At 38.6% G+C, this 15,503-nt stretch overlaps 1 protein-coding gene across 3 annotated transcripts in view; it reads right to left on the bottom strand.

Annotated features, from left to right (window-relative positions):
* RAB3GAP2 (RAB3 GTPase activating non-catalytic protein subunit 2) overlaps positions 1-15,503 on the bottom strand; it is a 191,409-nt gene that overhangs the window by 16,007 nt on the left and 159,899 nt on the right. For all 3 annotated transcript variants that reach the window (XM_033936867.1, XM_033936866.1, XM_033936865.1), the window contains 5 exons: positions 11,648-11,815; positions 11,425-11,531; positions 5,430-5,496; positions 2,860-2,930; positions 162-197 (listed from right to left, as the gene is read on the bottom strand). In XM_033936867.1, coding sequence (XP_033792758.1) covers positions 162-197; positions 2,860-2,930; positions 5,430-5,496; positions 11,425-11,531; positions 11,648-11,815 — 449 coding nt within the window. The remainder of the gene's footprint in view (positions 1-161; positions 198-2,859; positions 2,931-5,429; positions 5,497-11,424; positions 11,532-11,647; positions 11,816-15,503) is intronic.

A 15,503-nucleotide genomic window follows, 5' to 3' on the forward strand; every position in this document is an offset into this window, starting at 1 on the left:
ATATTAAAACAGGAAAGAAAATAACTGCATTACTATAAAATAAGCTCAAACCCAAGAAATCTGCTTTTAGCCTCCTATAAAATAAGCTGGCTTCTTGCCAACAGGAAATATCACATACAGAACACAAACTTATTTCAGACCTCTATCAGAAATCTACTTACCCGTCTGCATAACCTGTCCTTTGGGGCTTTTCCAACCTAAAGATAAGATTTTACATGTTATAAACCTAGCATTTAGAAATTGACAGAATACAACCAGGGCAATATTAGGTTTTTTCACTCATAACTTGAAGAAAAATCTAACATTTCATATAGCAGAGTTTACAGAATGGAATTTAGAAATAGGGTAACAGAAAAGGATGGGAGAGCACTTGACCATGTAGCAAAATTACATTTTGCTATTGGTCTCAGAGATCCCTCAGATCTTCAAGGAAATCTGAAAATCCTGCTGGCAGTTAGTCTAACAGAGATGTTTGCTCTGCATGTTTTGCAATAAAATCCCTTCATGACCTAGGGGGCCCATCCTAACCTCAATTTCATTCTTTTCCCCTAAAGGGTGTTCGGAATATTTTTAAAATAATAATAACTTTATTTTTCTAAACCGCCATAGTCACGACTTCTAGGCGGTTCACATCGAAAGAAGGCTGGACATTCAGCGAATTACAAATGTATGAGGGGAATGTTACAGAAGAAAAAGGGTTGTAAGGGGAGAGAATGTGAGAAGGGTTGGAATTGCCAGAAAGATTGCTTCGGGTTTGTAGGGGGAAAATGAAATGCCTAGTGAGCGAAGGTCAGTCTGTTTAGGTGATGAATTTGTCAAACAGAGTGGTTTTGATTGATTTTCGGAATGCGTTGTAGGTCTGTCTGGTTTTATTTATGTAGTTTCCCAGCCAGGATTGTTGTCTGTTAGCTTGGAATATGAAGGTTCTGTCAAGGAAGGATTTGTATTTGCAGCCAGTGATTTTAGGATAGGCGAAGATGTTTTTGTTTCTGGTTGTTCGTGTGGGGTTGTGTAGAGTTAAGTGTGTTTGCAGGTAGGAAGGTGCTAGGCCCCAGATTTGTTTGAAGCAGATACATGCAAATTTGAACTGTATTCGTGCTTCCACTGGTAACCAGTGCAGTTTTTTGTAGTATGGGCTAATGTGGTCTTTTTTCTCAGTCCGAAGATTAAGCGAACTGGAGTGTTTTGCACTAATCTCAGTTTCTTTATTGTTTTTTTGTGGGATATCCAGGTAGACGATGTTGCAGTAGTCCAGGGTGGATAGGATCAGTGATTGCACCAGTAACCTGAAGGATTTTGTGTCAAAGTATTTTTTAATAGTCCTTAGTTTCCATAGTGTATAAAGCATTTCTTCACTGTTAAGTTTGTGTGATCAGCCATGGTCAAGTGCGTGTCTAGTGTGATACCCAAAATTTTTATGGTTTTGGAAATCAGATATTCGTGGTCGTTTATTTTTAATGATGTTCTCGTTATTTTGTCATTGGGGCTTGCCAAGAAGACTTCTGTTTTCTCTGTGTTTAGTTTCAGTTTGAAGTTGGTGGTCTATTTTTCGATTTCTACCATTGTGTGTGAGAGGTTGTCTATAATTTCAGTTGAGATGTCATTTAAGCGGATTAGGATGGATATATTGTCTGCATATATGTATTGCTTTAAGTTTAATTTTTGTAGTCGGTGACCTAAGGATGCTATGTAGATGTTGAATAATGTAGGTGATAGAGGGGAGCCTTGGGTACCCCTGATGGGTTTTTCCATGGGTTGGAGTGATTTCCATTGCTGGCTACTTGGTAGGATCTGTTTGTTAGGAATTCTTGGAACCAATTCTTTACCTTTCCCGAGATTCCCATTGCATCAAGGCACAGTAGCATGATTTTGTGGCCTACCAGGTCGAACGCACTGTTAAGGTCTAGTTGCAGAATCAGTGCACTTTTGCCTTTGCTGAAAAGATCATAGAGGTGGTTTAGTATAGAGGGCTATGACCGTTTCTGTGCTATATCCTTTCCTGAAACCTGATTGATGTTCGCTGAGGATGTTAAATTTGTCTAGGTAGTTTACTAATTGGAGGTTGACCAATCCTTCCTGTAGATCATTGTGGGTGGGTAAATAACACTAAGTTTTAGGTGTGGCGAGGGAGGAGGGGAATAAGATCTTTCTCTGTTTGTGGAAAAACAGATTCTTGCTCAGCAGACTTTTAGTAGCTGACTCTGTGCTAGCTATCCTTCAGTTTATGCCAGCAGTGGGCAGTGAAAAGAAGTCTAATGGATAGGTTCTAATGATCATGGCCTCAAGCTTAACGAGTTAGTGCCAGGCTATATTGAGCTATAGTCTCACCCTATGCAACTTGCCCACTGACATCCCGACCCCCAAGCTCGCTTCACCACTGACAATGACACAAGACAGTGGGCTGGGAGCAAATTTTGAACCTTTCTGTATTTGCACCATGTGCTGCCTCACCACACATACAGCTCTTGGTACAGAACCCCTTCTATCATGGAGGCTTCACTGTCACACAGTCACTTCCTAAAGACAATTTACATTGGTTTTCTTTCTAGAGACCACAAAGATTTGACTTGTATGCATTCAAGTGAAGAATATACCCCAAAAACATATCTTCTCTTCATAGACTTATTGGTGCCATCAAGTGATTTAGAAACTTGTGTGTCTCCATAAAGCTCCCAACTAGAATTCTTTGAGTGCAACAAAATCATTTCTGTTGCTGTGGTCTCCTCTAAAGACGTTTAGAAAGTGCTTCAAAATTCAATATATACAATGCTTTCAATTTTTCATTTGAAGATGTAGTTAATTGCTGTTACACGATGATAAAAAAAATGTCAGGATTAACCCTCCTCTTCCAGTACTTACCTTCTCCATTAAGTAGGCAGCAGCAGAAAACCTTTTCACAATAAATGTATTCCACATCATTAAAGCTATGCCTAAAAGAAAAAAAAAAAAAAAAAGAATACACGAAGCCTGTATTATAAAGAAAAGCAAAATCTTTAGTGGCACATTAACTCTTCTTACTAGTATATATCCTCCTCCATTTGGAAAGATTTAAATTCTATGGTTGGTCAAATCAACTAATTCAACCTTCCTTTATATGTAAATGCCCTCTATAATACTGTAAGGGAAACAAAAAATAAATCTGAATTGGCTCGTCATGTAAAAAAGGATCTTTTTTTTTTTAATCCCAACTTTTCCATTCATAAACTGAAAAAGATGTATCAAATTTGACTATAAAGCATTGTTTCTTACCTGCAACATGTTTTCCATAGGCAGCAGGATACAAGTGGGTGATATCATCACACTGGTGGGACAGAACAGCTCTTCCAGAGCTCAGAACTTAGTGTAAAGTGCAAGCATTTGCAGCCCTTCCCACACACAGCAATCTCCTCAACTCCTTAGTTCCACAGCTCAAAAATTAATGCAATTCTCACGGAGGTTAGAGGGATCAACCCTGTCATCTAAGAAAAACACCTGTTACAGGTAAGAAACAATGCTTTTTCTGTTGATTTCTCAATTTATCTTATAGTTTATCTATTACTCAGGGACAACCCAATCATGGAGAAAAAAAATGCCAGAGTTGCTGATGTTACAAAGACAGGTTGACCAGTGCAGCTGACTCTTACTGTGGAACAACCCAAAGAGTAGCATGAAGTGAGAACCAAATTGCTATTTTGTATAATAGAGAGAAGGGTATTAAATTCCAATTCTAGCCGAGCTAGCATTTATTAGGACATCTGTTATACCATTTGTAGAAATCATCATAGAGGTTTGCATAAAAGAGATTAAAAATAAAAAAATAAAAATATCAAGGACAAAAACCAAGTTAACAAAAAAGTAAGTAACCACAAGATGAACAGCAAAACACAATAGCAGAAACTAGGCAAAGATGAATAGCACAATAGCAATATCTGTCTCTAGATTATTATTGCTATCATCACATCTGCAGGAAACAAGAGGATTCCTTTATAGAAAATTAATGCATGGTGGCAGCAGGAACATGTCTAAATTTAGGTGTGACCACTTATGCTATTTCTATAGTGGGATAAATGCTGGCCCTTACATGCACAACTTACAGCATGCCCCTCTCACATCAACACTCCCTTTGAAAAGTTTATAGAATAGTGTTGTAAAATCAGTTGTACCAATCTTGCGTCAATTAAGTTACACATGTGACTATAAGTGGACGCCCAGTTGAGCTGCATGCACTCTCTATAGAAATAAATGGGACAGCATCTAGCAAAGCAGATTTCAAGAGAGCCACTGTAACTGCAGTAAGGATGGTACTGAATCTAAGGAAAGCACCTGCATCTCTGACACTCTGTGCGGATATGATAGCAACTAAGAAAGCTGTCTTAATAGAGAGGTACAACAACGACGCCTCCTGAAAGGCTCATATGGAGCCTTAGTCAAGAAAGGAGGGGCTGCTGCAGAAAGCAGTCCAGGTCAGGGTGGTCAGGTTGAAATGGGAGTGCCACTATACAAACTGCTCCTCCCAACCAGCCCTTCTACATTGCCCTATACCGGGCATGAAGTTTGTAGCAAACAATGTGCAGGAAAAACTTTTTTTTAAAAAAATGCATAACTGCGGGATACTTAATGACCATATTAACATACATTTAGATGCATTTTAATGTGGTCTGCGGCAAGGGTTTCTTCATGAGCTAACACCCACCCTGAAATGCACTATTATCCTGCAGAATAACTATGTTATAACTGTGTTACCTGTGTAGGTCCCTCACAGGGACCAATCTAGGGCAACTGGTTGCAAGGACTATATGAAAAGCTTATAGTGTTGTTGTCTGAAGACTACAGCTTATAAAGAAAAGAATGACTTTCTATAAAGCATATGGTGGTTGTTTTCAAGCCTTTTCAACATAAACCTTTCCAAGACAATAAGCATCCAAAAATAACCAGGGTTTCTCTACCTTTGTTCTATATTTTATATTTGATATTCACCATCCTCCTGTATACTCATGTATTTCCAATTACCATATCCTTGCACATGCTTTACAAAAAGGTTGTATGTTGGTAAGGCCTTTGTAAAATATGTGGTAATAGATATAAAACAAGAGAAAAGAAAATAAGATGAAGAAGGTGTTGCCTTTGAAAGCTAATCAAAGGATTTATTAAGTTACCGCCTTATTTATTGGGCTATCTTCTTTTCCAGGTTTTGTTTGATCTCTCTTTATTACCTTTAAAAGTGAACACACACAGCTACCACACCAGTTTACTTAAAATATATGGGGAAATGAATATCTTAATCTGGACATTTCTATTGCTACCTGAATGTTCAATGGAAAAAGAGAGCTTATGTTCTTCTTACCACTAAAGACCTGATTCACTAAAGCTTTCTCCATTCTATGTCAACAGGGAAAAAGCATAGCAAATCGGGTCCAGTTAGCTTTTAAGAATTACAATCCAAAACTCACCAAACTGTACATGAGCATTAATAATATACTTCAGGTGCTCCACAGATCTAAGAAGAAAAAGCGCTTCCTTGTGAGAGGGGGGGGGAAAAAAAAGAGAAGCTTCTTAATTCACCTTTCAAGCAAAGAAGTGCTCAATATGACAAAATTGAACTGAAAATGCAGAACTACCAATGCATTTTAAGAACAGTGAATGACTATCACTTCTGAGTGTCAAAAATAAGTAATTACTATAGTCATTTAAAACAAACATTTACAAGATATCCTACTTCTCTTATTTCATTTTTGTAAATGCTTATTGGATGATTAGAACCCAACTACCAAAAGGGCTACCAAGTCTGTTAGGATAAATACAAGTTAAAAAATATACCTTTCACATTGCAGAGCTATCCTGGGCAGAAAGAAAGGGGGAGGGATGGGACCATGGGGATTGGAATTTTGCTGGTAAAAACCATGTTTAGGGGAGCTTTTTTTTTTTTTTTTTTGCTGAATGTAGAATATTGTTTAATTTGGTATTATTGTATGTTTTGATACTGTATACTGAAGGAATAGCAGTGCACATTATATATTGTACTATTTGTTGCAGTTGTAAATTTATAAGAACTCATTTAAAAAATTCACCTATCCTTAGAATAAAATAAAAAACATTATCTTACCTGATCATTTTCTTTCCTCGAGTCCGACTAGATCAGTCCAGAACTGATAGGTTATGTCCACCAGCCAGCAGATGGAGACAGACATTAAAAGCTATTGGCCCCCTCACCATCTATCTAATCTTCTTTTTCTGCGTCACACATACCTAAGCAGGCTCAAGGTGACTTACAAAGAGAAGTGAGAGGAAGCAGAGAGAGGCAGTGAGAGAAGGGGAGGAGAAATGGGGGGAACATTTGGGCAGGGAAATCTGAGACAATGCACTGGCACAGCTTCCTAGAAACAAAACAACTACCAAAGAAATACGTGGCACAAAAGCCAATCAATATCTCAGAAGAATAAAAAACTAATACGGCTACTTGAGGAACCCTTCAGAGTTTAACAACAAAAAAAGGCATTACAAATGCTAACATAGGAGGATAAATAAAACCAGTCTAGAATACAAGATATATTACTATAGTTTATTATTATTAGCTGAAATCGGACTTTGTGTTCTCATTGCTGTTCCAAATAATATTGTATCATATGATAGTCCAACATGATTTTCTAATAAATTATTAATTTGGGGCCAAATTAATTTCCAAAAGGAATTAATGCAGGGACAAAAGAATAGTAAATGGTCCAATGTCCCCACTTCTATCCTACAATGCCAGCATCTATTAGATCTATTACTATCTAATTTTTGTAATCTCGTAGGGGTCCATAAAACTCTATGTAATAAAAACAACCATGTTTGACTCATAGATGCTGATCTTGTAGTATGTATTCTCCAGGACCAAAATTTTTGCCATTGAGATGGAAAAATTATCTGTCCTATCTCAATACTCCAAATATCCCTAAGTCCTGATCTCTTTTTTTTGTTTAAAAATTCGTTTATTTTCTTATACCATTTTGCTGCTTGGTGTCCTAGAAAATCCGCTTGATATATGTATCCGCAAGATATATGTATCAGGCTGAGCTTGTTTAACTCAAGGAAAGAAATGATCAGGTAAGACAACATTTTCTTTCTTTTACTTCCTACCACATCTTTCCAGAACTGATGGGATGTAGCACAATCTTCATGTTGGGTGAGATGAAGGCACCCCTGTTAAAAGAAATGTTGCACCAAAAGCAACATTTTCTCTGGCCTATACATCTAACCTATAAAACTTGCAAAAGAATCAAAGATGATCAAGTAGCTACTTTACAAATATTTATTGTAGAAACAACTTGAGCTTTGGCCAAAGAAGTCATCATGCCTCTAGTGGAATGCACTCTAAACTGAGAGGAACCCCTCAACCTTACGTAAACAGTGGAAAAGTAGCTTACTGGCTAATGCAGTGGAACCAGGTTCAGTTCCTACTGCAGCTTCTTGTGACTGAGCAAGTCACTTAACCCACCAAGTAAAAACTACCAGAGACACAGATAAAATAACTGAGGGTAGAGTCTCCATATGAAAATGAAAGGCTTTCAAGAGCTCAATTTACTCCTTTGAGATCCAGAATTGAGTAAAATGAATTCTCTTTCTTTGAGACTACAAAGTAAATTGAGTATCATCCATTTGTTTTGGGGGAGTCTGGAACTGAAATGACTGTTCCAAGGTCTATAAATTGCACCTCTTTTCTGAGGATCAGAATAAGGAGATTCCATAAAAAGTATGTATGAGGAAGTGGGGAAATTCCAATTTGTATCCTCTGTGAATCTCATCCAGCACCCACTGGTCATTTGTTATTTGAGCCTAGTCCTCTAAGAGAACAAATAGCTGAGACCCCCAATGCATCACTGGAAAACTCTGGGAGGTTCCTGAAGCCTTAGGACCTTGGAAACATTTCTAGTGGCCAAAATGAAAGGAACATAAATTCATAGAGATCACAGTTTCAAAGCAAGCTATTTAATAATAATAATAATAATATAACAGTTTATATACCGCAGGACTGTGAAGTTCTATGCGGTTTACAATAAACAAAAGATGTTACAGATTGAATGATTTAACAATGTTCTACCAGTTAACATTGATTGAAAGATGCTACAAATTGAGTGGACCTAACAAAGTTAGAAACTAGTAATCAACAACTCTAGGGATCAGTCACTGTGGGATGAGGTTAGTTGCCTAAGTACTTTAGGAACAGATATGTTTTTAGGCATTTTCTAAATTCTCCATAAGTAGTAGACGTAAGCAATTGTTCTAGATCTTTACCCCATAATGCTGCCTGGTGTGAGAGGAGATGTTGATGATGTCTTTTGAATTTACATCCTAACCGGAGGGGAAACAAAATTTAAGTGTGAACTTCTCTTATGTCTGTTGGCTGAGAAAGAGAAAACATCAGTTATGTATTTAGGGGCTAAACCGAATAGTACCTTGTAACAGAAACAACCAAACTTGAACTTCAAATGTGCTTCCATCAGCAGCCAATGAATAAGTCGGTAGGAAGGTGTAACATGATCGAACTTCTTCAACCCGAAGATCAGTCTGATCGCTGTATTTTGCGCTAATTGTAGTCGCCGTATATTCTTCAGGGAAATTGCCAAGTAGGTGATGTGACAGTGATTCAGTATGAGGGATTGTACCAGAATTCTGAATGATGACACATCAAAATATGCTCTAATGGACCGAAGCTTCCAGAGAGTGAAGAAACCCTTTCTGATTATGGAGTCCACCTGGTCTTTCATGGTTAGGCTCTGGTCCAGTGTTACACCCAGTATCTTCATAGTAGATTGAATAGGATAACTGAGTTTATTGATGCATAGTGATGTTTTGGTATCAAGTGGGTGTGGCGAAGCTATAAAAAATTTTGTTTTTTCTGAGTTAAGTTTCAGTCTGAATTCTGTCATCCATTGCTCCATCAAATTTAGTACTTCTGTTGCTTTGGGAATGATTCCGAGAGAGAGTTAGTGAATAGGATAATGATCGTGAAGTCATATGCGTAGCTAAATAATTTTATCCCCAGCTGGGACAATTGCGCACCTAATGAAGACATGTAGACATTGAAAAGCAATGGGGATAGTGGTGACCCTTGCGGCACGCCAGATGGATTTCTCCAGGTATCAGAGAGATATCATAACTGAAACGTACTTGATAGGTGCGAGACATAAGGAAACCTCGAAACCAGTCTAGCACCTCTTCTCTGATACCAATTGCATCTAAGCATTGTAACAGTTTCCCATGGTCTACTAAGTCAAATGCAGAGCTCATATCAAATTGCATGACCAGGGCGTTAAGTCCCTTACTGAACAGGAGGCGAAAGTTATCCAAGATAGCCACAATTACTGTCTTGGTGCTGAACAAAGGTCTAAAACCAGAATGAGTTTCATGTAAGAGAGAGAATTGATTGAGATATTCCATTAATTGGGTATGTACCAATCCTTCCTTGAGTTTTACAATAAATGGAATTGAAGCTATTGGTCTATAGTTGGTGACTAGTGCTGAAGATTCTTTGCTATTTTTTGGAATTGGGGTTATTATTATGTGGCCATTGTTAATGAGGAATTTTCCATTTTTTAGATTATCGGTTAAATAATTCAGCAAAGATAGTTTAAAGTCTAATGGAGATGCTTTCATAATTTCTGGGGGACATGAGTCCAAAACACAATATGATTTTTAATACTTGCTATATAATTTGATATAGTTATTCCATGCTAAATCTTGAAAGGAACTCCAAATCATGTCAGCTGGAATAGCATTTCCTTTTATGTTGGCTATCTGATGTTCATATGTGTCATTTGTTGAACAGTTAATTCTTAGGTTTTTAATTTTTGAATCGAAATGCTGTGCTAAATCATTTGCTGAAGGTAGTTTGATATTATGCACGAGTTGTGTGGTGTTAAATAAATTTGTAACCAGATTGAACTGCTCTTTTGTATTGATAACTTTTGGGCTAGTGTTAGATAAATTGATTATGGAAGAGTAAAATGCTTTATGTTTTTCTTTTATCAGTTGTTTATAGATTTTTATGTTGGATCTCCAGTTGTTCCGTCTGTCAATTTTCCTGGTTTTTTCCAAATTCTTTCTGTCGTCTGACTAGTTGTTTCATTTTTAGAAGTTCGGTGTCAAACCATTTTTTATATTTACTCGAGCAGCTTTTGCTGTTTCGTTTAGGGGCAATTTTATCTAAAATGGATGTGCTAGTTTTCATCCAGTGATCCCCAAAATCGACCCCTTCTCCTATCTCCGCTTGTAGTTCATATTGTGACCAATATTCCTCTGGATTGATAGGACCCCTTGTGAGATGCTCTCTTTTTATCCTTGGTTGTGTTTTAGATTTTAGATGAGTCCAGTTTAACTTGAAATAATAAGTAAAATGGTTAGACCAGATATCGTGGCACCAAGTACCGTCAAGTAGAGAGATGGAAGGGTTTAAAATCTCCTTTGTCCTATTTGTCTTTCCAGATATATCTTTTCAAATTTCTGTATTTGGATCTACTTTGAGAACCTTACGCTGAAGGTCACAGTCTATCCTCTGGAAGCTTTTGTGGTCTTTTGTCTCCGAGATCTTTAACAATCTTCTTAAACAAGTCTCCAAATAATTTTCCTGGAGTCAGAATTGTTTCTGAACCTATATAGTAGAAACAAATTAACTCCCTAAGAGATACGGGGGGGTGGGGGGGAGGGAGAAGAACCAGACTCCTACAAGTATCTCCAAGCTGCATCAACTTGAAAATCAGTTTCTTCTCAGTAATAATGCTGCTCAATTGAAAATCAGAACAGTAAACAAGCCCAGGAGCTAAGCCAGCAGTATGGAACTGCAAGGGATGTCTGCCATTATCTGCTAGAGATAGAGAACTGGATTGCTGTGCTGGTATAGTGCTTTATGTGGAGAGGGCTCACAGCTCTTAAGTCTCTGTGCCTACCTGCTGGCTATAACCCATCAGCTCTGGATAGGACAAAAAGGAATATGTAAAATAGAAATGAATGTCATCTACAACACCACTATATTCCATAGCGTATTTAGAGATTGACAAGACTTTCCAAATAAAGTATGGTGCCAGGGACCATAGTTCTGAGGATAAATGCAACCATCAGTGTTTTTTTCCGTGTACGGAAAAGATCAGCTGCTGCATCTGAGTTGCTCTGCTGGAGGCATGGAGAAATAAATGCACGAAAAAGGACTTCAATAGATATAAGGTCAAGAAATTGACATTTTCAGTCAATAGATGACCAAATACAAAGGCCATTTTGAATAAAATGATGCATAAACTGTAGAGTCAAGCAGAAATTCAAAGCACAAAAGAGATACTTATTGTGCTCAATAATTAATGTCTTGTTGAGTTTAATGCTAAGAGATTCAAGTGTATAGCAGAAGCTCTCTAGAAACAAAAATCTAAGAAATGATGCATTGTAGGGGTAAGTCATTTTTATATATTTACCAACCTCTGGGTCCTTATTCCACTGCACCACATATTCCCAACAACAATGTGTATGCAAGACATCTAGCTGAAGGCTACAAGGGAATTGCTGGTAGGCTAAATTCAACAATACTGTCAATATGAAAAAAAAGAAGAAGAAGTTACAAACTGTGCCGTTCCTAATTTGGAAAGGAAAAGACATGGCAAACGACTTAATAAAAATGTAAAGATTTTCAATTAATTTTTACCCAGTATTCCTTCCACACCCATCTGTGCCTCTGATTCCTGAGGTAAGCCATCACTTTCTTCCAAGTCTTTTGAATTTTTGGGGTCTTTCCTTTGTTGGGCCTTTTTCAATAGAGCTGGGCTGAAGTCCTGCTTAAATACCCATTTAGCTACACTGTCTGCAACACCACCTAAAAGAAACAAACAACAAAAGCGCAGGTACAAATGGTTAGTAATGGCAGAAAACTTTATAGTAACTGGGTACTATCAAACTTTCCATATTCCATGCAACAGTATAGCAAACTGTGGCAAAAAAAAAGGAACCTGCTGATTGTAAGCATAAATTCTCTGAAACTTCTGAATTTAGAAGTCCTTGTAGTCCTTAAATCTGTGTATACAGTGGATATTCCACTATGATATGCCAATGGGTTTCATCTACCCAAATTTACTTCTCTACAAAATTGAAAGCATAAAACATTATCCACTAACTCTAGCAAATAAACAATCTCAGCCTACATTAAAAAAGAAAGATTAAGGCCCTGAATATCTCTAGAGAAGCATGATAATCTATTTCTCCTCAGGTCCTCACTTAAAAAAGACTTGATTTTGCTTCTAAGTATATTTTTCAGCAATAGCTGTGCTGGCCAAGCTGCTTGTGTAATGGGGCTAACTCCTGCAGTGTTTTTATGTATGGGCTGCTCTTAAACATAAGAATTGCCGCTGCTGGGTCAGACCAGTGCTCCATCGTGCCCAGCAGTCTGCTCACGCAGCGGCCCCCTGGTCAAAGAGTCCAGCCTCACCTGCGTATGTTCCAGTTTAGCAGGAACTTGTCCAACTTTGTCTTGAATCCCTGGGAGGTGTTTTCCCCTATAACAGATTCTGGAAGAGCGTTCCAGTTTTCTACCACTCTCTGGGTGAAGAAGAACTTCCTTATGTTTGTACTGAATCTATCCCCTTTCAACTTTAGAGAGTGCCCTCTCGTTCTTCCTACCTTGGAGAGGGTGAACAATCTGTCTTTATCTGCTAAGTCTATTCCCTTCAGTATTTTGAATGTCCCCCCTCTCATTCTCCTCTTTTCAAGGGAGAAGATGCCCAGTTTCTCTAATCTCTCACTGTACGGCAACTCCTCCAGCCCCTTAACCATTTTAGTCGCTCTTCTCTGGACCCTTTCGAGTAGTACCGTGTCCTCCTTCATGTAAGGCGACCAGTGCTGGACGCAGAACTCCAGGTGAGGGTGCACCATGGCCCGGTACAGCAGCATGATAACCTTCTCCGATCTGTTCGTGATCCCCTTTTTAATCATTCCTAGCATTCTGTTCACCCTTTTTGCAGCCACGGCACATTGCGCGGACAGCTTCATCGACTTGTCGATCAGAACTCCCAAGCCTCTTTCCTGGGAGGTCTCTCCAAGTACCGCCACGGACATCCTGTATTCATGCATGAAATTTTTGATACCGACATGCATCACTTTACACTTATCCACGTTGAACCTCATTTGCCATGTCGATGCCCATTCTCAAGCTTGATTATGTCACTTTGCAGATCTTTGCAAACCCCCCGTGTCTTCACTACTCTGAATAACTTCGTATCATCCGCAAATTTAATCACCTCACTCATCGTACCAATGTCCAGATCATTTATAAAGATGTTGAAGAGCACGGGTCCAAGCACCGAGCCCTGCGGCACCCCACTGGGGACACTCTTCCAGTCCGAGTATTGTCCATTTACCCCCACTCTGTTTCCTATGCTCAAGCCAGTTTTTAATCCACAGGAGTATTTTACCCTCTATTCCATGGCTCGCAATTTTCCGAAGTAGTCGTTCATGTGGAACCTTGTTGAACGCCTTCTAAAAATCCAGATATACAATATCGACTGGGTTGCCCTTGTCTATCTGCCTTGAAGAAGTGCAACAAGTTCTTCAAGCAAGATCTTCCCTTGCTGAAACCGTGCTGGCTGGTCCTCACCAGATTGTGTCCATCAAGGTGATCAATGATGCGGTCCTTTATCTCCCCTTGAACCTTTCTTGAAGATCGGCATGACATTCGGCACTTTCCAGTCTTCCAGAAGCCTTCCCGATTTGATCAACAGATTGGCTATTAGTTGAAGCAGTTCAGCTATAGCCCCTTTCAGTTCCTTGATTACCCTCAGATAAATGCCATCCAGTCCCGGGGATTTATCATTTTTAAGCCTATCAATCTGCCTGCATACCTCTTCTAGGCTGACCATCAATCCTATCAGTTTCCCATCCTCATTTCCTGCGTATAGCCTGTCGGCTTCCGGTATGTTGTGTATATCCTCTTCGGAAAATACAGACGCAAAAAATGTGTTCAGTTTGTCGGCGATGGCTTTGTCCTCCTTTAGCACTTCCTTTATTCCATGGTCATCCAACGGCCCCACCGCTTCCTTTGCAGATTGTTTCCCCTTAATATATCGAAAGAACGGCTTAAAGGTTTTTGCCTTTTTGTTTTGTGCATCTAGCCCTTAGCTGACTAGAGGAAAGCCTTTCAAAACAGGCATGTGTTAAGTGGCCACAGCTAGTCAATTAACTTATGGGTAGGGTTAGGCTGGGGAACAGAAAAGGTAAAATAGTATATTTTACTGCAACATTATTTACCTTGAGGGTCACTAAGTACAGTTCCTCACATTAGTGACATCTGCGGTAAATATAAATTTAGGTTGCTGCAGCCAGAACATTGATATTCCTAGCTGATTTTTAAGTCTGAACCCTCCCTGCCCTGGATCCCTATTCTAAAAGGCTCCACCTCATCAGATTTCCACCTCACTCCAACAGCTATTATGTCTCTCTGTCCAAACTGGTTCTGCTACACCGAGTATATTTTTTTAAGTCAGCCTTAAGATTCAGTCCTATACTATCATAGTGCTGCATTCAAACATTAAAGATCTTTACCTGTTTAATACACCGATTGTAACAGTACATTTTGCTAGACTGGTTATCTAGTTTTAATCTGATAGCTGTGTTCTAAAAAAATGATATTGTACCCCAAAATAGGATTCCATAGTTTTTATCCTTACTTTCTTTTTCTGCCCTCCAGATTTCAGTTAAATTATATTTTTATATTGTTTTGTCTCTACTTTCCATTTGTTATCTTAAAATTTTTAGGCATGAGGGTAATTCTAAAAGGTGCCACCTAAGTTTAGATGCCAAAAATGCATATTAATGACAGTAGTGTAGTATAGAGTAGTCTATCTCCCTTTCCTAGTTTTCCAGAATTATACTTCTTTTCAGCTTGTAAACTGCTCACATGCTCTTCGATGGGCGATATATCAAATGTCTAATAAACCTGATTTATACACATAGCGCACTATTCTATAAGTATACTGTACATCAATATATGATGGCATGTACTTTGCAGGTAAGCATTCACATGGGTGGAGTTTGGATGGCGGATGAGCAAGATGCAGATTACAGAATACCATAATTTACACATGTTCCTTAATCTAGGCATCAGTATATATATATATGTAGATCAGGGGTGGGGAACGAAGGCTGCGATCCAGTCAGGTTTTCAGGATTTCCCTACAAATATGCATGATATTTATTTGCATGCACTGCCTCTTTGGAATGCAAATAGATCTCATGCATATTCATTGGGTAAATCCTAAAATCACAACTGGATTGCGGCCTTCTCTCCCCACCCCTGGTGTAGATAGTTGTTCTGTCTCACATGAATGGTCTCCTGTGTTTTTGTGCCCTATGTTTCAACAGGTAGGAATGATTAATGAGTCCTTTGTTTATTATTTGCAAATTGATCTTCTTCAACCTAAGCTTAACTAATACAATAAAAACATGAGAATTGCCATACTGGGACATACCGAAGGTCCATCAAGCCCAGTATCCTGTTTCCAACAGTGGCCAAC

This window comes from Geotrypetes seraphini, chromosome 3 (genome assembly GCF_902459505.1).
Source record: "Geotrypetes seraphini chromosome 3, aGeoSer1.1, whole genome shotgun sequence".
Taxonomy (NCBI): domain Eukaryota; kingdom Metazoa; phylum Chordata; class Amphibia; order Gymnophiona; family Dermophiidae; genus Geotrypetes; species Geotrypetes seraphini.